The sequence below is a fragment of the Dermacentor albipictus genome, chromosome 5, assembly GCF_038994185.2.
Source record: "Dermacentor albipictus isolate Rhodes 1998 colony chromosome 5, USDA_Dalb.pri_finalv2, whole genome shotgun sequence".
Lineage (NCBI taxonomy): Eukaryota > Metazoa > Arthropoda > Arachnida > Ixodida > Ixodidae > Dermacentor > Dermacentor albipictus.
The window spans coordinates 38,550,494-38,574,711 of NC_091825.1; the positions used below are offsets into that span (position 1 = coordinate 38,550,494).

General features: G+C 47.7%; 1 protein-coding gene across 1 annotated transcript in view; it reads left to right on the forward strand.

Annotated features, from left to right (window-relative positions):
- Window positions 1-3,811: 3,811 nt before the first annotated feature.
- LOC135909528 (decapping and exoribonuclease protein-like) overlaps window positions 3,812-24,218 on the forward strand; it is a 67,873-nt gene continuing 47,466 nt past the window's right edge. Inside the window, exon 1 of the mRNA XM_065441508.2 lies at window positions 3,812-4,418. Coding sequence (XP_065297580.1) covers window positions 4,000-4,418 — 419 coding nt within the window. The 5' untranslated portion in view covers window positions 3,812-3,999. The remainder of the gene's footprint in view (window positions 4,419-24,218) is intronic.

Genomic DNA, 24,218 nt, shown 5'->3' on the forward strand with positions numbered 1-24,218 from the left:
AATATACATAAACAGAAACAAGAATCACACCACATAAATCACTTAGCATGTTTTTTATAAGTGATGAGGGTCAAAATACAGTCATTTTCTTCGCGTTCTTAATTAGGCTGGGGCCTAGAGGCGACGCTCGATAGTCGTGTCAGGGACGTCACTCAGCCTGAAGCTGTTCTTAAATTCTCCAATGGTGGAGGTCGGGTTTGCAGCAGCCGCTGCAACAATGGTCACTCTTTGCCGGGTTTACGGGGAGCATCCGCAATTCTTCCATCCTACTTTTAAGCCTGGGCGATTCTATTTACAGTTTTCAGTGGCCTTTTTGTCATCTCCGATATAACGCGTTGAGAATAGTTTTGTAGGCACAGATCTACAGTGCGTCGTCTTTCTTTTTCTAGTACCCGCGACATGGCTAGTTTCCAAAGCACACCGGGGAAATGAAATTATCCTGCACTGTTACAGCGTTTTTATTGCCGAAGTGCCATGGCAACCAGCAACCGAACAAAATGCGATTCATCATGCAAGTCGACGAAAATGCGTTTGATGGAAGCACCTCTGGTGTCTTTCGATTTGGCGAGTCATCCCAGAATCTGTAACTCCTGAGTGGCCAGTCACCCAGTTGAGTAGTCGTTGGCTGCACCGGATCATCGTATTAAGCTAGGATGGGGTAGCATGACCTACGCAAAAAAGAGGGGGGGAGGCTCAGCGGTTGATCGGGCTGACGCCCATGGTCAGATAAAAATTAGACTGGTCTTAACAAAGCAATCTGGCTTCGGCCGGGCTTAGCGTTTACAAACGGCGAGTCCGTTTGCCGACCACCGGCATTCTGTGGGCAGACGACACCATGCCGGCCTCATGACCGTCGGTTTAAATGTCGTGGCCGCCTTCGTCCAACACACGGACCAGCCACTTCCCCACGACGGCAACAGCATCGCTTGTCCGCGGCAAGGGTTCCTGCACCGTATTCATATTTGGGTTTTACCTACTCAGCCCAGCCCACCCCCGCCTACCCCCCCCCCCCCAAAAAAAAGAAATAAATTCCTCCTAATCTCCAAATTTATCCGATGCCCACCTATATGGCGTAACTCGATGTGTCGCTTCGGGACGTATACCGCACAATTAGCAAATTATTATATGCTAGTGAGAATATGCATATGGCCCATTCTGAGGAAGTACTGAAATGATATAGAAGCAAATAACGACTTAATTACCCGGCAAGACGTAATTTAAACCAGAAAACAGACATGTAGATTATAGATTTACTACTTTAATTACCGATTCGAAACGAACGGAAACAGCATTCGCATGCGGCGTGCATTGATTCCAAGGAGGAAAAAAAACAACAAAAAAAAACGTCGGCGCCATATGTTTTACTTCACCTAATCAATGTAATCAAATAATTGACCGACGATTCCTCTAAATGAGAGTGCAACATCTCGCATCAGGTAGCCGTCAGAGGACCGGCACCGCTTCGGTGATTTTACACAAGCTGTGACAGCAAAAATGAATTTAGTTTTTTTATAGGATGTAGAAAGATGAAAAAGGGGAGTAAAATGGGCGCCAAATCAGTTGCTATGCCGGGGAGAGCACTTCTTTACATCGCGTAATCACTCCATGCTCTCCTACCAGCGGCATTATAGGGTCAATAAGAGAGTGCGAAACAGCGGATATCACTTCTTAGTTGTTGTCGAAGTAATAGTATTGCCCTCCTTAATGGTAAAATCCATAGCAAACATGATGATGCGTGATTGAACAATCGCTCTCTAACTTTCTGCGAAATTTATAGCGGGTTTCGGTCGTTTTCTTAAGTCAATTAAGCACATTCGTTCTAGCATCAAGACATGCGCGAAACGGCGCGCCAGGCTCATCACATGATGACTCCAACCAAGAGCGCGCCTAATAGGTTTCTCAGTATGCACTACACCAAGTGCTGTGAAAGTAAAATAAGAGGGCCCCAGCCTAATAAAGAGCGCGAAAAAATGACTATTTTTACCCTCATCACATATGAAAAATATGCTAAGTGTCTTATGTGGTGAGAAGCTTGCTTCTGTTTATGTATATTGATTAAGCAGGCTGTTCACAAGCTGTAGACGGAACCAGCTGGAAAATGCTGAAGTTAGTGAAGTGCGCCTTCCTGCAATGCCGCCTCGGGCACTCAGTCACCTGGGTCTAGCGAAGTGTACAGAAAAGCAAGCGGCGATGCGCTCCAGCGGTGTAGCAGACGACGCGAGGCACCTCCCCTGGGTCCGTGTGCGCCTGCGCCGCTTCGCTTCGATGCGCCGCCGCGCCGGACCCACTGGCGCCCCGCGGAGCGCGGCCAGGGTGAGCCGTGTTCACCCTAAGAGTGGACGAGCCTGTACATGGCTTGAGGAAAATTTGCTTGTGTAGCTTGAGATTTTTACCTTGCGTTGAGTGATGTCACCGTAGCGAACGTGTGAATAAATATGAGAACTTTTAACGCTTAAGTGCGCGCACGTTTGACCGACTGAGATATGAGTAATCGGTATTTACTCCACACTTTTGTGGCGAAGCCGCGCACTGACAAGGACAAGGCGAAGACATACAAGAATGTGCGACACTCGCTGTATTCTTGTCTGCCTTCGCCTTGTCTTTGTCAGTGCGCTGCTTCACCCCCAAGGTTTGAGGATTAATCACCAACTAACCCAACTTTTTACATTACTGAACCTTATTTGCTCCACTTCTAAATGCGTGATGCTAGAAGGATGAAGACGCTGCGGAAGGGGTTTCCTGCTAACATCAGTGAACTTTCTGCATTTTATTAACTAAATTTATCTTACGGAGGGAATCACACACAAGGAAAACAAAATATTCAAGATATGGCACATTGTTCATGCGTACGCAACGGCCGCGCTAGTGACGCTTGTCATGAACGCCCGAAGAAATCACACCCACATGAAGTGGAAAAGAGTGTCTTGCAGGCATGTTCCTCTCCCCTTCCTATTGGACACGTCACGAGTGGCGTCATGAATGCTTCGTTTTATTTTGTATGTGGTTTAGTTCGAATAGCATGCCCGGCAACCATCAATGGCGAAGCCTGAGCTGGCGTGTGACGGCGGCATGCGACCATGGGCAGTTTCGTCTTCACAATGAAGGTATAGAATTACTGGAGGGAACTGTGGCACTAATGCCGATGGAAACTGTAAACACGGTGGTTCAACCAGCATGGAAATGATGGATAGTGCATGGATTTCCATAAACTTAATCCTTCTAGCTTCGAACGGCTTTCTGAAATTGCAAACTCATCAATTCCAACAAAGTGCTCAGTTCTAGATAAGTAGATAAACAATTTTAAAATGGTCCCAGCACAGGATTCGAGCACAAGGCTTGGAGCACACAAGCCCGATAATAAAACTATTAAGCTACGAAAGCCTGCTTCGTGAAGCGGTATAGCGGCTTTATTAATTGCCTCCGGCTAAGCCAGCACCTGGAGACGCTTGGCGCGTTTTGATTTGGCAATTTGGCCACCTGGACAGGCAGCAGTGCTGCAATTAGCAGTGAGCATGCGTGCTCGGAATGTCCTAATTCCTTGCGTATTTAGAAAAATGGTAGAAAATTTAGGCCACTCAAGGTAGATAATTAAGCACAATGCAGAAAGTCACAAAACACCTGATGCCAGAAGGACGAAGATCAGACAAATTCACGCAGCAACAGCAATTGCCATGGTGGCTAAATAATTGCACCCCCCCCCCCCCCCGGAGCCATATTTCCTTCTAGCAATTATTCTCGGAAACAGTGCCCCATAGAGGGTTTCCAACCCGCGTCACTCGCATTCGCAAATCAGATTCCTGGTGGGCCGACGCACGACAGACAGGATTGTCTGATCGCTTTCAGATAAACTGCTTGCCTACTTGCAGGGCGGGCACGCTGCTTGGTCACTGAGCACGCATATCGCGGCGAAGCGTAAGCCACGCAGGTAATGCGTTGAAGAACAAACGCTAGGAGCACAGCGGCCTAGTCTACATAGCGGCTGAAGCGTAGGTGTTTAAGATGATAGGCGGCAATTTTGGAGCTCCCGCAGGTTCGGCAGCGGCAGACACACCTCACCATGGGTTATGGCTCACCGCCGTTGGCGAAACCACCGCGGTCTCAACCGTGTACGACGCACTCTCAGTTTGTACGGAAGACTGTTCCGGATACGACGTGCTCTGCGAGATTGGCAGTTTCTCCGTGGACGGAGTAAGCTGCGCATATGTCGACGGTGCTGTTAAAAAGAGGTACCTGCGGTTTCCCACCTCGTGGTGTCCCCGTTGGGATCTGAAAACAGAAAATGAAGATGCAGTGCTCAGAAATAGGCTATCCTCGCTACCATCACCAGGGCTACTCCACTGGGTTATTCGCAACAAAGACAAAGTGGGGACTCGTTCAACGAATGAGGACGTACCTTCGTCGGTGCAAGGAATGCGCAGGTGAGTGTCGTGTTTTGCGTCGTCGTCTAAAGCGCTCGTCATTACGAAGCGACTCGTTTGTGCTTAACTCACGGTATATACTACCCTGCGTGCGAGGCGCATTGGGTTCAAGGGTGTAGCAAGCGTCGGCTCACAGGGCACGCCTCCGCCCCGCCGCCTCAAAGTTTATCTGTACCAAGTTTTTGAGTTAATGCCACACTTGCCATCGCGGTTGCGCACACGACAGTACCACGCGATGTGATGCAAACGGGCACCCAATCACTGCGACGCGACAGGAGACGTCCCTCGAATCTGCGGGATACCAGGCATAAAATGCAGTGCGACAACACTGACGTGGCATCCCCTCGCCAAAACAAGAAAAAAAAGTGTTGTCTTTTACACAGGTTGCGTTAGCCAGTTTGTTCCCCTTTTCACGTCGCAGGCTGGCTGAAGGGAAAATGTTTGATGAATTATCAGCGTGAATATTTCGGCTATTTGAGTATCAATTACCTTGGGGATACAGAGCAACACATAAACGGGGACGTAGAAAAGATTAGGAAAAGAGTTAACTTGCAACTGGGCTTCTGTACCTAACCTCTAAAAAAATCACATTAAGGATTCATCATTAGACTGTTATCGCATATCAATAATTAGTATACATAGTAAAATAATTGAATGCGTATTATTTTCGGACAGTGCAAGTTGCTTGATTTAACAGTTTTTTTGGGTAATGCGCAACATGGTTCTGGTAACAATTTATCGCGTGAAACAGTCCTTCCCCAAATACTTTCGTGCCATTTTCTGTCCTCCCTAATATTTTAATTGAATGTTCCTTCAGCAGAGCGTTCGATAACATTTGCCGTAAACTGCTTTCTAAAGTTAGTTTGCCAACATGGGACTGCAAGCTAATAACCTTTACAGCGAATAACATTATTCCTTCGTTACGTCGCGTTAACTCTAGATTACGATGAGGATAGATTGCAGGGCCTCATTTTATTAATTTACATTAATAATTTGCCTCCTTGTGCGTCCTGTAACGTTCACTTTTTCCCGGGCGACTGTTCTATATACTCAGAAATAATGGCCATAGCGATGCTAACATTGCGACACGACATTGACGCCATGAACAAATTGCCATCTCTGGCTATTCAAGCTGCACTGGACTAAGCACAAATCTTAGATATTTCGAATGATTCTACAAATAATGCTTCATATTCACCTCACAACTCTTTCTTGGAGTCTGTTATATGCTACCGATACACTGGCACTCATATTACTTCTGAGCTTAACTGATCAGTTCACGTTACCAGCTTCAATGCCAGGGCTAACGGTAGATACATTTGTCGCAACCTGCACTCATCCCCTAGGTGTCATGAATTCATGCTGTATAAAACATTAATCCAGAGTCAACTACCTACCCTGCTGCTATCTTAAATCTTAAAACGCACACACGCATCAGCAGGGGTTTGGTGTGTTGCGACACCACGTACCCGAGCACACGAACGTTGGACCCTTCCGCGTGTAGCCGTGTGCGGTTTAGCCGTGTCCGCGGAAAGGGGGATCCTGGTGGTTCAGCCGATGCCGGGTGTTCAGACCTTTAAGCCCAGTTGAATGTTCAGTTGAATGGCTTTCGATACTGTCGCCGTCACCGTTATATCGCATAAGACCATCACCATCTGTTCACTTTAGATTCCGCCCTCTACTCATTTTACTACTAGACAACTGGAAAATCTAATACAGCAGCTGTCGGAGCCTTTTGATTTAGTAGGAGATTTTAATGCCCATTGTACCCTTAGGGCCAGCGATAGAACATACCAAAGAGGGCCAGTAATCAATCATTTTATTTTGTCTAACAGCATATGTCTTTTACATTTGGATTCACCAACGTAGTTTTCACCAAGCTCAAGCAAATTTAGCTGTCTCGATTTAGCCTTCCTGCTCACAGTCTGTCTTTAGTGATCTTAAGTGGGAAGTCCTCGACACCTCGTATGGAACTGATCATTTACCGGCATTTATCAAGGTAATATCCACATTAGCTACCATAAACTCTAAACTACGTCTCTGTAAAATACATCTAGCCGACTGGCCGCTTTTCGTGAAAAATGCAAAACTCGAAGAAGTGTTGAACTCAGCGGAAATGAAATTATGAAAAGTTCACTGCAATAATAATTTCAGTGACAGAAAAAGCAATACCTCAGGCATCTACCTTTCTGCGCAAAAAATTTACCCCTGGTGGACTCCTGAGCACACAGAGGCAAAAATATTTCAAAGTAGGGCCTGGGGCATATTACGAAGACACCCAACCTATACCAGCCTCTAAAACAGGCCAAAGCGAAAGCACGATTTAGCAGAAGGCAGGCAGAACACTCTCCTTGGAAGAAATACATATCTTTAATAAACAGTTCAATCACATCTAAACAAATGCTGGAAGAGGTTGTGAAGTTTCGGGGAGATTACTCATCTTACACAATACTGTCACTGACAAGTCAAGGCACCCAAACAATCCAAGAACAGGCAGATATACTTGGAGAATATTTTTGTGATGTATCCAGTTCAGTGAATTATACAAAAGAATTTTTACAGTACAGTCTGCTCAAAAACACAAGCTGCCCACTACTAGCGCGTCAAATGAAACACACAATTCCCCCCTCACACAACAAGAAATAAGCAGAGTTCTTTCTTCAGGGAAACATACAGCGCCAGGTGACGACCGTATTCACTACGCCATGCTGGCTGATCTATCTCAAGCACCTGTAGCAGCTCTCCTTAAATTTTGCAACATAATCTGCGAATCTGGTATAATGCCAGAAGAGTAGAAAAAGGCAATATTAGTTCCATTTCTAAAAGCTGGTAAATTCCCAACATCCACAAGCAGCTACAAACCCATTGCCCTCACAAGCTGTTTGGCAAAATCATATGAAGGCCTTCTCAATATAAGACTCTCATTTATTTTATAATCAAGAAACCTTATAGACCCCCTCCAGTATAGATATAAAAAAGGGTTGTTCAGCTACTGACAATTTTGTCCATCTAGAACATGAAATTCAATATGCATTTTTACACAAACAACACTGTCTTGCAGTTTTCTTCAATTTAAAGGAAGCCTATGATACCACATGGAAATATAAGATTTTCAGCGACCTGGCTGACCTCGCATCCGTGGTAAAATGCTAAACTGCCTAGCTGATTTTATGTCACGACATTTCAGGTACATCTGGGCTCGGTACATTCCAAAACATTTATACAGAAATTGGCGTTTCGCAAAGGCTGTGTTCTCAGCACGACACTCTTTATTGTAAAAATGAACTCGGTTAATAAGATAATACCGGCGTCTCTTATGCACACTCTAGACGTAGACGATGTCCAAGTGGCTTGCCGCACCTCAAAATAAACTTACACAATGGGCTAACAAAAATGGTTTCTGGTTCTCCACACTCTCAGAAACGAAGGCTACACAGTGATCCAGTTCTAACATTGAATAACCCCATACTGCCGGTGAAACAAGACTAAGTCTTTAGGAGTTACCTTTCACACCAAAGAAAACTTCTTAGCTGACATAAAAGCAATAAAGATTAAAAAAGATAAAGCGCTAAATATCCTTTATGTTCTGTCTCGTAAGCATCGGGTTCCGACCAAACGTGCCTTTTACGTATCTATCGGTATCTTGTACGCAGCATTCTAGATACGGCTGCGTAGTTTATGGCTCAGCCAGGCAGTCTTACGTTCGACGACTTGATCTAGTACATAACCTGGGACTGCGATTAGCAAGTGGTGCCTACGGAAAATCACCTGTCCAAAGTTTAAACCTTCAGTGTTATGAACCTCCCTTACAGCAGCGCAGAGCGTTACTCACTTTTTCGTATGTGCTGAAAGTTCAGTCCTCACCACAACACATATGCTGCAACATCGTCACACAGCTCAACTCACGATTACACTACACAAATAAACCGAACATTATTAAGCCACTTGTCCTGCGATAGGAGCAATATTTTTGGGGATCCCTCTCGAAGTCCTCCAGATTGCCAAAAAACCACGACGATTGCCCCCGTGGTGTGATTTCACACAGTTATGTGACTGGACATTGACATATTTAAGGAAAAGAGGCAATCCACACCAAAATATACAAGAATTCTGTGCTCTTTAGGACAAATATCAAAATAACATGAATTCTGCACTGATGGCTCTAAAACAGAACATGAGGGTGTTGGGGCCGTAACAGAAAATTGGGAAACAAATATTCGTCTACCAAAATATGCCTCTGCTTTCACTGCTGAAGATTATGCCGTATGGGTTGTAGTTAAAACGATTATCACGGGCGAACACAAAAACAGTCATATACACTGATTCCTTGAGTACGCTGAAGACTCTACGTCTGAAATCTGAGTGTGAACCCGTGCTAGGGGATATACTACACATGGTCGCGCTTAAAAAATACGGGAGATCAATTCATTTCTGCTGGATAATAAGTCATGTCGGATTACAGGGTAACTAAGCAGCTGATAGATGTGCATCGATGGCAGCCTACAAAGACATAATAAACACAACACTTCCATATAAAGATAATATCCGTGCCATTAGCAAGGCCTTAACGTCAAAGTGGCAACACGAATGGGACCATTTTACAAACAAGCTGCATCCCACTAAACCCGTACTTGGCGAGTCGAAGTCGTGTAACCACCAGGAGCAGTTCTTCGAAGTAGTACTATGCCGACTACGCATTGGGCACACACACCTCACAAAAAATTATTTACTTACGAAAGAGGACGCGCCAACCTGCCAAAAATGCCAAGGACCACTAAAAGTCATGTATATAACTCACATGCATACATATTGAAGTACAAAGACGAAACATTTTGCACAACCTATATTAAATACACATACCTTTACATCTTGCTTTATTTTAGATGATTCGATGCTCGCATTACCTGACGTACGTAAATTCCTAGACACTGGCTTTTTATACAAAATATAGATTAACAGAACCTTTCGCCTATTAAATAGTATTATAAAGAACCTCGTGTTTGGCGCAACATAGCCTTAGCCGCTTTTGCGCCACTAATCTACATTGAACTAACTTAACACATACCAATTTTATAGTACTGAAATTGATCAGAATAACTTTTCTCGTTTGGTTCTCAATTACTATCGCCGTACAGCAAGCATAACAGAAAAGAAAACTAGCTGCAACGTACCTCTGCAGCAACTCATCGTAAATTTCCACTTTTATGCTTAATCCATAAAATACACTACCATCCAGCACAGGGCAATCATATAATTAATCTCCTTTCGTAAGTGTCTACCAGCCTCATGAAGTGAGAGCTGTGTTGGGCCAAGCACAATCAATCCCATCAGCAGGCTCTCATCCTGCGTGTTTCATGGAACGCACTGCGGCGTTGCATCGAACGCGGCGCGATAGAGTGCCGTGACTGGGATGGGGAGTGTTTCCCCTGGGCATGTGCAATGCGAGGTGAGAGTTTTCTTAGTTGCTGTGAGGCGGCCTGCAGCTCCAAGAGGAGTTGCAAGGACACCTGCGATGATTTTGCTTTTGTGCGCTCAGTGCGAGGTGAAGTTATTAAATAGTCGCCCGGACAAGGGGGCGGGGGGTGACACGAATGAAATCGCCATTTTCAAAGCGGTCCACTGTTAAAAGTAACACCGGTGTGCGTGGCGTCTGCTCTGCTCCACCACGAGCCGGCGGCGGCAACGAGTTTCGCGCAGGCGCAGTGATCGCAGTGGGTGGTGCTCTTTCGTTGTCTGCTAGGGTGCGATCTTGTACGCGTTCCGAAATAGAACGGAGGCGGTCCGCTCCACCGAGCCGCACACGATTGGTCAATTTGAACCGTGACGAATGCCATGACGTCAATTGTGGCGTGATATCTGCTGTCAATCATTCTGTGTCGTCGGCTATCGGACGAATGCAATGGAACGGACTGCCTATTTCGCGACGTAAAGAACGGACCGCCTCCGTTCTATTTTGGAACGCATACAAGATCGCACCCCTACTGTCTGCCGCCGTGCTTCGGATCGTCTCAAAGGAAACCGTTCACGCGTTGTTAAAGTTGGCCGGAGACTGCCTCGTCACACTTGGATAGCTAGCCCTTGCAAGGCTGAAAGATAATTGGACGGTGCAAAATATTACCTCGGTTATTTTTGCCATTTAAACTCACGAGGCAAACACGAGAACTTTTCCAGCCGTGGTTTAGTGGCGCAACTATAATAGAGAGCATTAAACTGTGTATAGTGGCCATCTCATGCGCTCTACAGCATACTTGCGTCGCTTATGCCTGTAGGCTGAACAAGCGCCTTTAAAGAGCGTTCAATAGAAATCACAGTGGTAAACTTGATGGGGAAACGTATTAGTGTGTGTAATGTGTTAGGCTACCGCAGTTGCAGTAACGCTACCAACTAGTGGATGCTGAAGTATAGCATCATGCTGAATTGTCCTAAAGATTTAGGTTGTTAACGTTTACAAATGGTGCCATTCTGATTGTGGTAGCAATTTTAGGGTATGCATTCAAAATACTGACTGCTATAGGGAAGATGCCCACCCTTCCACGTGATCACCACGAAGTAGTTATCAGACCACGGGACGGCTTGAACGTTGCGACAGTCGGGGTCATCCGCCTCGCTTCGGCACCATATAGTGCAGCAAACGTATCTCCACAAGACGCCACGGAAGACATTGTCTGCCCAAATATGCAGCAAAACATCATCGTTGGGAGTACCTCTCACTCTCCTAATGCAGAACGGTACCGCCGACTCGACAGCTTTGAGCTCAACGGACACGAGTTCGAGATACGGGCATATGAAACTGCGCCCGATTATACAGTCAAGGGAGTCGTCCGCGGCATTTCTCTCGAAGAAGACGCGAAGGACATTCACCTCAATATCGTCAACAAGAGGAACCCGAATGCCTTAGCGGCCAAAAGACTCAGCAAGACCACGTCGGTCATCATCGCCTTCGATGGTGGCCGTGTCCCAATGTGGGTGTACTACAGGGGTGCAACGCTCAGATGCACATTGTACAGAAAGCAGATTGACGTGGGCCACCAGTGCGGACGCGTCAGCCATCGCATGGAGGTCTGCCCGAACCCTCAACACCGTGTGTGTGTGTGTAGAGGCTGCGGAGCCTCGAACCTAGACTCCAAGTACACATGCGCGCCAAGGTGTCACCTTTCTGGGGGAGCGCATCCCACTGCGGACAGGACCTGCAAGGCTAGACTTAAGACTCCCTTTCTTAAGAACGACGCGTGGACCGACAGAGCGCAGGCGAAGGCCGCCCTCGAGCTACAGCAGCAGAACTACGATGAACATTTCCCAACTGCCCCCCGCTCCCGCTCTCGAGGCCGGGCGCGGTCTCGCTCGGCAGTGGGGCCTCAATCCCGCCGCAAAACAAGACTCGGAGGCAGGCGCGCAGCAAAACCCCCGGACGAAGCCATGGCCGTTTGAGATCGAGGCTCCCGAAGCAAGCCGGCCAGCAAGATTCGGACCCACCTGACAAGGTGAGCTGGGCAGATGCGGTTAAGGGCTCGCTGAGGCGCAAGGCTCAAGGAGCTACTGCCTCCGAACCCAGTAATAAGAGGGACCCTAGGGTTGTGGCATTAGAAGCAGTGCAGTGCGAAAACAGTTACGCACGGTCGTGCTACAATTAACCCAAGAAATTCGAGAGATTAAACAGTTGATGGCGCAGACATCTATACCTAAACCTGCTTTAGTCCCGACTCCCGTCACGAACAATAACGACATTGCGGCACCGCCCACAAAGAAACGCGCGGCGGCCAGTTTCGAGTCTCAACAGCATGAGAACCTCGAATCAGCAGTAAGTGATTGGCGCAAAGCACATGTCACGATAAATGACTAACGGAAAGAACAATAAGAATGGAGGAAGCTGCTTTCTGAAATTCAAACCGGGATCCGCAACACCGGCGTTGCGGTCAATAACCTCACTGCTCGAACAAACAGGGTTGAAACCCATATCGGTAAAATCGAGACTCGCATAGGCCTTTGACCAGGCATGGAAATAATGTCCACCATGGGCCCTACAGTCTTTCACCCTAGCCCTATCTCAAGTAACGCACAAGTACAGAACCCCGAAGGTCAGCCCCACTAGCGAGATCATGGTGTGGCAGTGGAATTGTCGGGGCTTCACTAAGAAGCAACCACTGCTGCAACAATACGTGCAACACGCGCAACCCAAAGCCGACGTCATGACACAAGAAACAGTAGGTACCGTTCCAAAGCTGCCAGGTCACACTGCGCATGCCTCAACGATTCCCGTTGATCGCGGACTTGCAATTTTATTCGGAAAGGGATAATAGTGCAAGAACACAGCGTAAGCGGCACACATCCGGGAAACATGCTTGCAGAGCTCCTACCCAATAGAACACGCAACCGCAGTGTATTTTTCCTCAACGTACAAGTAATCCGGCTCACTGAAGGGCTCGTTTCCTCTCTCTATTCCGAGGGGCACTTGCCTGGGTGGGCGCAGGCCCGTTTCTAGTGGGGGGAGACTTTAACGCCCCTAACGAGGCCTGGGGCTATGGCTACACTACCGCCAAAGGTCGATGCCTGTGGCAGGACCTGTATGATGCCGAGTTAACTCTTATTACCGATGCCATGGCACCGACCCGCACGGGCACATCTACGGCACAGGACACGACACCAGACCTGACGGTGGTCCGTAACATCCATCAAGCAACGTGGTGCAATACCTTTGAAGATCTCGGTAGTGACCACATGATCATAGAAACACGAATTCCTCAGACGTGTACGGCCCCTTTTGCTAAGCTATTCAAACGGAACAACTGGGACAAATTTCGAAAGCAGCGAGTTGAACAGAGAGGTGAGGAGAACATCGATGACATCGAGGCATGGATGGAAACGCTCAACGACCACATGAACAAGGCGACGCAGACGCTCGCACCCGAAGTCCAGGTTGACAAGATCTACAGCCGGTTAGGCGACCTCTGGGAAGCCAAGGCGTCACCACACGCAAGATGGAAGAAGCAAAGGCACAACCGAAAGCTTCGTAAGAAGATCGCACATATATATCGCCAGCTGGAACAACATTGCCGGACCTTAAGCCGCCAACAGTGGTATGACATCTGCAACGCAGTCGATGGGCAGCTACACAATGGCAGAACGTGGCGTCTCCATCGTCACCTCTTGGGGGAAAAGCAGAACAAGTCTGCTCAGCGCGCAAACCTGCAATGCCTTTTGCACAAGGAACAGGCTACCACGAGTGATCACCAGCTCGTGACACGCCTGCTAGACAAGTAGTTCCCTCAACGGCCCGATGTTCAACACGGAGATTACACTGGAGAGACAAATGTGACACTCGATGAATAATTTCACGAGTCAGAGATCCGCGCAACTCTCCACAATCTTAATGGCAAATCAGGACCTGTCCCGACAAGGTTACAAACAAGACTTTACGAAACCCCGATGATGCTTCGACAACCGCTCTTACGGCATAAATCAACAAATGCTGGCGAGCAGGTCGCATCCCAAGGCGTGGGAACGCTCCAAGGCAGTCCTGATACCGAAGCCAGGCAAGCCGTCCAGCCTCGATCACTTGCGGCCCATTTCCCTCACATCCTGCGTTGGCAAGATGATGGAGCATGTGTTCCTCTTCCGCGCCAATCACCACCTCGAGGACACTGGAGCCTACCCAAGCACTATGGTGGGCCTCCGGTCACACCTCTCCACTCAAGACATCATGCCCCAACTCTACCACCAGATTATCAGTCACTCAACTAGTGCCAACCGGGCCAACCTCGGCCAACATCTGGAAAAGGCATTTGACAATGTAGCCCATGCAGCAATCCTGGGCCACATAAACAAGCTCAACTTGGGTGAGCGAAGCTACTGCTACGTCAGCGACTTCCGGTCGCGCCGCACAGTCACCCTCGCGGTCGGCAGCATGACATCCGACGAACATGCCCTAGGAAGCACCGGCACTCCTCAAGGGTCGGTCTTGGCACAAGTACAGCGCCACGAAGGTCAGCCCTACTAACGAGATCATGGTGTGGCCGTGGAATTGTCGGGGCTTCACTAAGAAGCCACCAGTGCTGCAGCAATACGTCCAACACGCGCAACCCAAACCCGACGTCATGATACAAGAAACAGTAGGTACCGTACCAAAGCTTCCAGGTTACACTGCGCATGCCTCACCGATTCCCGTTGATCGCGAACTTGCAATTTTAATTCGGAAAGCGATGATAGTGCAAGAACACAGCGTAAGCGGCACACATGCGGGAAACATGTTTGTAGAGCTCCTACCCAATAGAACACGCAACCGCAGTGTATTTCTCCTCAACGTACACAGTAATCTGGCTAATTGACGGGCTCGTTTCCTCTGTCTATTCCGAGGGGCACTTGCCTGGGTGAGCGCAGGCACATTTCTAGTGGGGGGAGACTTTAACGCCCCGAACGAGGCCTGGGGCTATGGCTACACTACCACCAAAGATCGACGCCTGTGGCACGACCGTGATGCCGAATTAACTCTTATTACCGATCCCATGGCGCCGACCCGCACGGGCACATATACGGAACGGGACACGACACCAGACCTGACGGTGGTCCGTAACATCCCTCAAGCAGCTTGGTGCAATACCTTTGAAGATCTCGGTAGTGACCACACGATGTTGAAAAGGAGCGGTACATCCCCACCCCTTTTCAACCTCGTGATGGTGGGTCTCCCAGCCTACCTCGACGAGATCCATGGCCTCCATCACACCTTGTATGCAGATGACATCACCCTGTGGGTCAACAAGGGCAGTGATGGTCAGATAGAATGCATCTTACAAGCAGCGGCCTCTGCAGTCGAAACTTACCTCCAAGACACAGGTCTTCCACTATCTCCACTATGATCGGAGCTGCTCGTCTACCACCCGCGCCACCGGCCCAAGCCTACAGCCGAATCACGCCAATGTGACGACATAATCCTCTACACGCCAAGACGGCTCCTGCATTCCCCGAGTCCCGAAGATACGCATCCTAAGCATGCATAAAACAGCCAACGGGTCAAACATGGAAGCTATTCGCAAAATTGAAGGCATGGTTAGAGCACCTACCCGCCTAATCAAACGCATTACAAAGAAGCACACGGGCACGAAGGAGGACAGTGTCATGTGCCTCATACACACTTTCGCAATCAGTCACATCACTTATGTGGCTGCGTTCGGCAACTGGAATGTCACTGAAAGGGAGAAAATCAGCGCCTTTATACGCAAGGCTTACAAGGATCGCCCTTGGCCTACCGGAGTCCACAAGCAGTGCTCGTCTGGTACAGCTGGGGGTATACAACACGCTTGAGGAAATAGTGGATGCGCAAATTGCCTCTCAACTAGAACGCATGTCTCTGACAGCCAGGGGCGGTACATCCTGCAGAAACTGGGATTCAGCTACCACGTCCAACACGGTCAGAAACAGGTCATTCCCAACGACCTCAGCGACACGCTGATTGTCGCCCCTATCCCTCGAAACATGCACCCCGAATTTAATCGGGGCCGACGCCAGGCCTGTGCCAAGGCACTGCTGTGCTCCTTAGGTGGAAAGAGGACTACGCGCTTTGTAGACTCCGCAGAATACACATGAGAACACCGGTTCCCGGTGGTAGTCGCAGACGTTAGCTCCCGGCTTACGCACGCGTGTAGTGTCGCAACGGAATACCCCGAAACAGCGGAAGAGGCAGCGATTGCACTTTCGCTTACCGACCCCCTCTGCGGAGTAGTTTTTATCGACTCACAATCCGCAGTTCGCAACTACGCGCGGGGGTGCATTTCCTCCGAAGCTCTCTAGATTCTAAGGAAAGCCGGTCGACAGCACTTCGATAGCACCGCGATCATGTGGCTTTCAGCGCACGTCACCACCCCCACCGATGAGGGCTCCCCTAACTTGAACGAGGTAGCACATCGCTCTGTGCGAGAACTGACCCGCCGCGCAGAATCGGAGACAGCCTCTTTGAGTTGAGAACACCTGGTTCAAAACATGCCAGAACGCTTGGTCAGGTACACTGACACCACCAAGCACTACCAGCTAGGCAGGCGGTTGCTGCTCCCACCTCACCCCATGCTGAAACGTCGCCAGGCAGTCGTCTGACGACAACTGCAAACACAAACCTTCCCCAGTCCGGTGCGATTGCAGCACATTTTCCCCGGGCAATACCCGACTGCTCTTTGCAAATTATGTCAAGGAACTAGAGGGTCGCTGTCACACATGTTGTAGGAGTGTCGCAATGGCAGTGGCTCCGGAGGCTCTTGAGTCGGTGTCTGCGCAGCTCCAACCTCAAGACACAAGAGTGGGCTGTCCAGCAAGCCCGTGAGGCGGCGACGAGGCAAGGCCTCGAAGTCCCTCCATGGGAGACCCGAGCCCGGGTCGTCAAATTTTCGGGATTCAAAATAAAGTTGTTTTCATCCATGCATAACCTTTTTATTAGGACTTCACGTCAAAGGTGCTGTTACAAACTTCTGCCGTCTTATTGGGCTTTAAGAAAAAAGGCAAAAGGGTTATCCTCGTGCGTCGCTCAATATCTAGTCACGTCGCCATTTGCCTCCCACACTGCTTTCATTCTTGAAGGAATATTTGCATACAAGGCTTCTCAGAAGGACGCATTTTGGTTTAAACACTCCCATTCAGCCTTGACAGCGCTCCAAAGCCTGTTCGCGGAGAGTCCATGCAGGCACTGACTTGCTAGAGCCTTTTTCCTATTCCACAAAACGTTTTCTATGGGGTTCAAGTCAGGAGGGTGCGATGGCCAGCTCAGAACTTCCACTTGGTGTCGCTGGAGAAAAGTGATAGAGCTTTTTTTGCGGTGTGCACAGGGGAGTTGCCGTGCTGAAATTGGAAGTCATGTGGCTGGGAAGGACCATTTGCAGCATGAGGGAGGGTAACTTGTTCGATGACGTCACAGTATTTGACTGCCCTGAATTTTCCTTCCAGCCTGACGAGAGGCCCGAGGCCATCCTTTGCCATGCAGCCTCACATGCTCACGACTGTCACTTCGCTTGCAGCGAGCCACTGGATGTATTCCGGCCTGTAGCTGAAGTATGAAATAACGGAGGTTCAGTAAACACATCCTATCATCTGCAATGCGCGCAATGAGGCAATGGAAGTCGTAGACCTTTACATTAGACTGGAAGTTCTTGCGTGCTCAATGCTGCATCAAGTTCAGTATCGCTCCACTATATATAAAGTTCAGCTTGTTACACGCAAAGCATTTTACAGAATGGAACTACAAATTGATTCGGAAAATTCTAACCACAAGAAATGACACTGCTCTTCCTGGTTTGTTTCCGGCATAAGAAGCTCCTGGAATTTAATGCAGGGTAATGTGCCATAATTGATGTAATTGCTACATATTAGCCACCACTTCTATTTATTGCGACCAGAAAAAATCGTCCGCGCGTTTTTCAGGCTACTATTCAAATAATTATTTCGGAGCAGTTTGCCCTATTGTCAACCGTGATAGGCGCCGTGTCATATGACAGGTAGGATCCCGTAAATGACACTACATATTATTTTGAAACATCGTTCCCTTTTACAAACGCTTCCAGGAATTCTCAGAACTAGAGAGACGAGTTTACAATATATATTATAATATAAGTTACAATTATAATAGTAAAGGTAAATATTACCGAGGCAGTCAGGGCGTTAATGCGTCTCCTGGGGCCGTATTCTCAAACGCTCACCTTCGGCGATAGTTTCGCCGCCGCGATAGTCGCATTCAATGAATCAAGCGAATGCTTACCCGTGACGTCAGCGTGCACTACCAATACGCGCTGAACAACGCTTCACATCGCATGAGAGAGCGCACCGTGCGAGTCCAGAGCAGTTTGGGTGTTTTCGAGTGTAGTGGCCGCAGTACGGCTTCTGCGCACTGTCTACAATTTGCTGCGGCTGCTTTAGGTAAAATAAATTGTATAAAGAAGTGTAAAATGTTTAATTTTCAATTTATCAACAAATATCGCCGGAGAACAATGCGTGTAAGGCGCCACCAATAAGGCTACTATAAACTACCACCTACGTTATCCCTTATCTCTACTACACTCCGCCACCAACTGAAAGCCAAAAGACGTGTTCTTTAATTCAATATATGCCAAGAGCACCCATCGACACCACGATGTTAAAATGACATAGGCCGGAACTGCTAGATGGCTCTGTTTATTTTCCGGTTTTGCTAAAACTGCAAATCCGGGCACGCTGTTGGCGGAGGCGTGGCCAAGGCGATAGTCTCGCGGAAGGCGTACGTTTCAGAATACGGGCCCTGGTAGCAACAGGTGGTGAAAGTAGACACGCCCGTAAAGACGACCCTCCTCCAATCCTGCGGCGTCCAGCCTGCGGGAAGCTGCGCAAACTGAAGCTGCTTGTCCTTGTTAGCGGTGGGAAGAAGCTTTTGTGCAGCGGTCCTACTTTTTATCCCCGCTTGATACAAGCGGGGTTCAGTTGTTTTGGAAGTGTTTAGTCCAAGGCTTTCTTTGATGTCTTGAACAGAAGCGCGAGGTCTGCAGCCACTGCAGCTACAATGGCGAGGTCTTGCGCATGGCTCGTGGCCCGACGCCGTGGCTTCCTAGGAGCGTCGGTTGCTCTTATAACACTGAACAATTCTATTGACTGTTTTGAGCGTCCGCTCATTTAACCTTAAAATAGCGCGTTGACTGCACTTCCCTAGCCACAGTTCAACAATACGCTTACTTTCATCGTATGGCACTCGATCCATCGTGGAATAGCGGGAGTCGAGTTGCGTGGTATACGTTTTCTGAAGCGGGCATTTATTTTGTATTGATAACGCGAAGAACATACGGCAGTCTCATAGCGGCATTCGGCTGATTCTAGATCAATACCGTCACTTTTATTCCAGCTGCAAAAAGAAAGTGGATGCTTTCATGCAGGAACTACGCGAGCAGTAGCTCGCGTAGTTCCTGTATGAAAGTATCCGCGACGATCAAGCATTCTTCGTGACGATCCGAAGCGCGGCTGCAGATGCTAGCAGAAGACAAAACAGCACCGCCAACTGCGCTCACTGCGTATGCGCAAAGCTCGTGGCCACCGCCGGCCGGTGGTGGAGCAGAGCAGGCGCCCCGTGCTCCGGTGTTCCGTTTCACAGTGGACTGCTGTGCACATATTTGGTACTCGTCGGAAGTCGTGTGCGATACGTACATACATGCCGATCATTTGAGGTCTTTTCTGAAAACAGACAAGAACTCTGACTATGGTGAAACTGATTTGCCGCATGCTGCGGAAGTGCTTCAGCCAAGTTCACCGGAACCACCGGATGCCCCTCTGGTACACAAAGCAGAAGCAGCACCGAGCCCTGACACTTCCGCATCGATAGCCGTCAGAAGGTGCCGAGAGCAATGACCTCCGGACCGTTAGGGTTATAGCCACTCGTAAAATAGGTGGGAAGGAGAGTTGAATCGAACGCGCGGCAGCGTTGCATCGAACGCTTGGTGGCCTTGCATAGAATATGCTGCGGGATGCCTTATATCACGCTTTATAGGTGCGTGTTCTAAGAAGGAAGAAGCATGTGCTTGCTGCGGTAAAGCTAGAAAAACGATGGAGCATGTTTTATTGGAATGTGAACACGTCTACCCAGCGGTCGATTTAGGCACTACTGGGCTCCTTGAGGCCCTTGGGTTCAGCGGGAGCAGTGGTAAAGCAAACATATCTGCAATGGGCATTAGTAAGAGGCGATTGGAGGATTGGTGGCAGAAAGGTGGGGAAACGACAAAAGACGGAGACGTACAACAGCATAGTTCGCAATAGGGATCAGAAAATTTGGGCATCGTAGTTCATAGTGTTTTTTTTTTCTTTTTTCATTGTTTAACCTAGGTAGGTCATTAGGCAGTGTAATAGCAAGAACTTGGTGGCGTCACCCACCGCCCCGTTCCAAAGGGGACGCTCATAGCATCCCTCCATTCGGCGTTGCATAGAAAGCGGCGCGAGAGTGCCGCAGTGCGTTCGATGCAACACCGCGTAGCCGCTATGGTGACGTAGTGACTTTGTGCTGATAAGTCAAAATTTACTGTAATTTAAATCGCGTCAATGCGCGTGCGCATTGAAAGTGCGGGCAAACGAAAGGAGCCTGCAAAATCAAGCATGCGAAAGAATACCTTAAAGGAACACTAAAGTGAAAAATGATTTCTTCTCCATCAGTAAATTACCGTTCTACAACACTCAAAAACACCACTCTTACAAAAATAAGACGTATGGTAAGCCAGAAAAAGCTCAAAAACGAAGTACGGTTGGCGACGCCTGCTTAAGTTCCGGCCCCTGGGGGTGGTGACGTCTTGGATTTTGATGGCATCGTCTAGGGCCTACTAATTATATATAGCGGTACAGATTGACTACATTGTGTTTTAAAGGAACCAAATATTAAACATCGCAAGTTTCGGGAACCTTTATTTAGCCAACGCGGCCCAAACTCGAAAACATAGTTTATAAACCATGCGTCACGCTGACGTACCGGCGCTGGGGTTTCGGCGCGAAATTCAAATACTGATACTTGGATCTTCATTTTCTCATCTAGTAATCAAACTACTTTTTTAAATGAAGGCCTGTAGGGTTCTCAAACAATGCTTCATTAGTCTAAACTGGTTTATTGTTTCGCTTTAGTGTCCGTTTAATATATAGGGTGTTTCACGTAACTTCTGCCAAGCATTTAAAGGAAATGATTAGCTGCAGATGGAGGAAACAAACGGCATGTGGTTTGGCGGCATGTGGCTCTCCTTATAGTACTCTTAAATTTGGCGTAATAAATGACTAATATGAATTATGCAACACCTTTATTCATTTGATGGCCAAGTGCATTTCGTTGGGTGTTACAAGGGCTTCAGAAACGATCGATCCACTTTTTTGTCGCAACGCATACATGCTGTTTCGCGAACTCTTTCTGTGTTTAAAGAAAGCCCGTGAAATAGGACGTAAAGCCACGTGACTGCGCTCGTGCGCTATCGTATTGCAGCGCTCTCAACCAAGTGTCTAGCCTGTCGCTTATCTGGGACGTCGGCGCTTCATTTTGGTGTGCCACCACCAAAGATGCTGACCCACTGTGAAGCCGATGCCTAGAGCCGCGGCCGCTCACTACACTTCAGTCCGCATGCACGGTTCTTCGCACGCGCTATGCGAAGGCGCAGGTCGTTTCCCACCTCCGACAAGTTGCCTTTTCATCCACTTTCACTGCCTATAAAATGTAATTTCTTCAATTCAGTTAGTAAGCGCAATTAACTTACCCTATGTTGTCCATTGGTTTCTTTCTTGGCTTCTTATATGATTAATAAATATCGGGCTCCTTGGTTAACCCCCTTTCTCGTTCACACACACACGCGCATATGCATATATGAATGCACACGCCCGCACGCACGCGCACTACTGACGGTGGTACCCTCCGGACAACTGCCCACTAATATATTCTGTAGAACAATGACGTGGAAATTTCTGTAAAGATAATCGCGAGTGAGTCCTAAGGGGCGCGTTTTATAGTCGGAGTCACTCGATGAGACGCTATCGGCCACTAGATCTGCGTCTAACTCGAGCCTAATAGTCTAAGTAGGACTGAGTCTTGATTAACCTGATTCCAATAAATTTATGCGATGCCAAACTGCCACTGAGGAACTCGCGGTAAGAATGAAAGGCCGTGCATGTCCTTCTAGCAAATAAATGACGATGAGAAAAAAATTATGGACGACCGGTGACGATGCCACCTTGAAGTTAAGATTGAAAAGGCTCAAGCTAGTCAACTGTTTAAGTTCGAGTTGCACCTCATGACATATTGAAAGAACATGATTCAAACTAGAAAGTTCCAAAAATTGCTCGTGCACAGGAGCAGTTTTTGAAACTTTTTGGAGTTTTGAAGCAGTTTTTGGCACGAGCAGCCCATTTGTGCTTATGTAGTGTAATCTGTAACGTGTCATGACGTCGACGTTCTCATATTTAAGGGGAAGCATTGAGCGCAAGTCTGGGGTATTCATTTGCTCCATTGCTGGTAAGGTTTTCCCAGATGAACAAATGAAAATTGTATGTAGTCAAACTATTTTACGGGTTTAATGCTACTTAATAGAAGTATTTGTTTTATATTAAAGCATGCTAGAATATACGGCGGATATACAAGCCAGGCCAGAAATATTGGACAATTTTGTGCAGACCATTTATTTCCCATTATTTTTGCTGTCGTCATTGGCTCGCTAGGAGCTTGACCGCATAGTTGCTGGAAAAAGCTACTCGGTAGCTTAGCTAATAAACTAACGTAATGAAGCAGCAGTTATCGTCAAAAAATGGAGCCTGCGCTCCTTCAAACATATTCGCGCACAATTCAACTTATTTTCTGGAAACCATGCCGATCGCAATAGGAATAACCTTGCGGCCTTTAATAAAACGTGAACAACTTAAACTGGCTAAAATACTAACGTAGCATTGATATTTTCATTCTTAAATATTGGTAGAACAGGAGCAGCAAAAAGAAAATTTACAAAAGAAAACACTGAAAAAACATGAACAACACCGTGCTCTATCGTGTCATCTTTTGTACTTTTTCCAATGAATGCATGAATGAATGAATGATGTTTTTATATCTTTTCACATTGAAAAGGAGGAGACAGGACTAAAAGCTGGGGTACAGCTTGACGAGGGTCCCGCCCCCTTATACGTTTTACAGCAGAGCGCTGCACAAACATCACAAAAGATGCAACACTTGCAACAAAGTAATATTGCAAACAAACGCACTTGTAACGAAAGAAAAATCCTTGTATGAACATTACACAAAATACATACATACTCGTATACACATACAATTTCACATTTATGCATATATACACACATTCAGATACATACTATATGCACAAGCAATGCACACATATGTAGTGGATACACATATGCACATTGTGTAGTGAATACAGAATGTGCACTATTCCTGCTAAAAATATTGAGCTTCAACAAGCCCATCTCTCCTTAGTTGTTGAATGTTTTTTCGGTTTACACATAGCAGGGAGTCCGGTCAAATGTTACTTAGTAGCTGGTTCTACTTCCGATATTATATTGTATTGTCCCTTGCGTATATTATTTGCTTAATAATTCGTATTTCATGTGTGATGTATAATTCTTTATCGCACCCAACCGATAATAAAAGGTACAAGTATGAGGCCTTCCAAAGCTACATGAGGCTTGACTGGCAGTGACGGGCAGGCAGCACGAAATTGCTACGGGTACGAGAGAAGGGGCCGGGTAAACTTATTCTAATGGTGAGACAGAATACGAACGTATAATAAAAGAAAACATAGACAAAGCAATGAATGCGCAGCTTGTAGTGGCTACTAGTACATGTGAACATGCGACTCCGATGTTCGAAGAGGGCGTGGAAAGAAAAGTAATTCTGTCTTAGATAGGTCTTACTGAGCATGTTATATTGTGCTTAGTGCGTGTGTGATAGACGCTTGGGGGCAAAGTGTTGAGAAAGGACGGAACATATGAATCGTGTGTTCTTTCGCCATAATTAGTGATCGGCTAGGAACACGATAGCGTAATTTAGGTCACACGGACCCCGCAGGGGCGTCTGCGTCAGCAGGCGTTTGGTGTGTTGCGACACCACGTACCCGACCATACGAGAGTTGGACCCTCCCGCGTTTAACCGTGCGCGGCTTAGCCGTGTCCGCGGGGAAAGGGGGATCCTGCGGGTTGAGCCGTTGCCGGGTGTTCGGACCTTTAAGGCCCCCCGTCGGAGGCAACACACCTCTTTGGCCTCTGCTTCACGTAGACGGCACCCCCGGATTGACCCACCCGGGGGAAATCGGTAGTTGCCTTTTTCTGTCTCCCACTCTCCCTCGAACT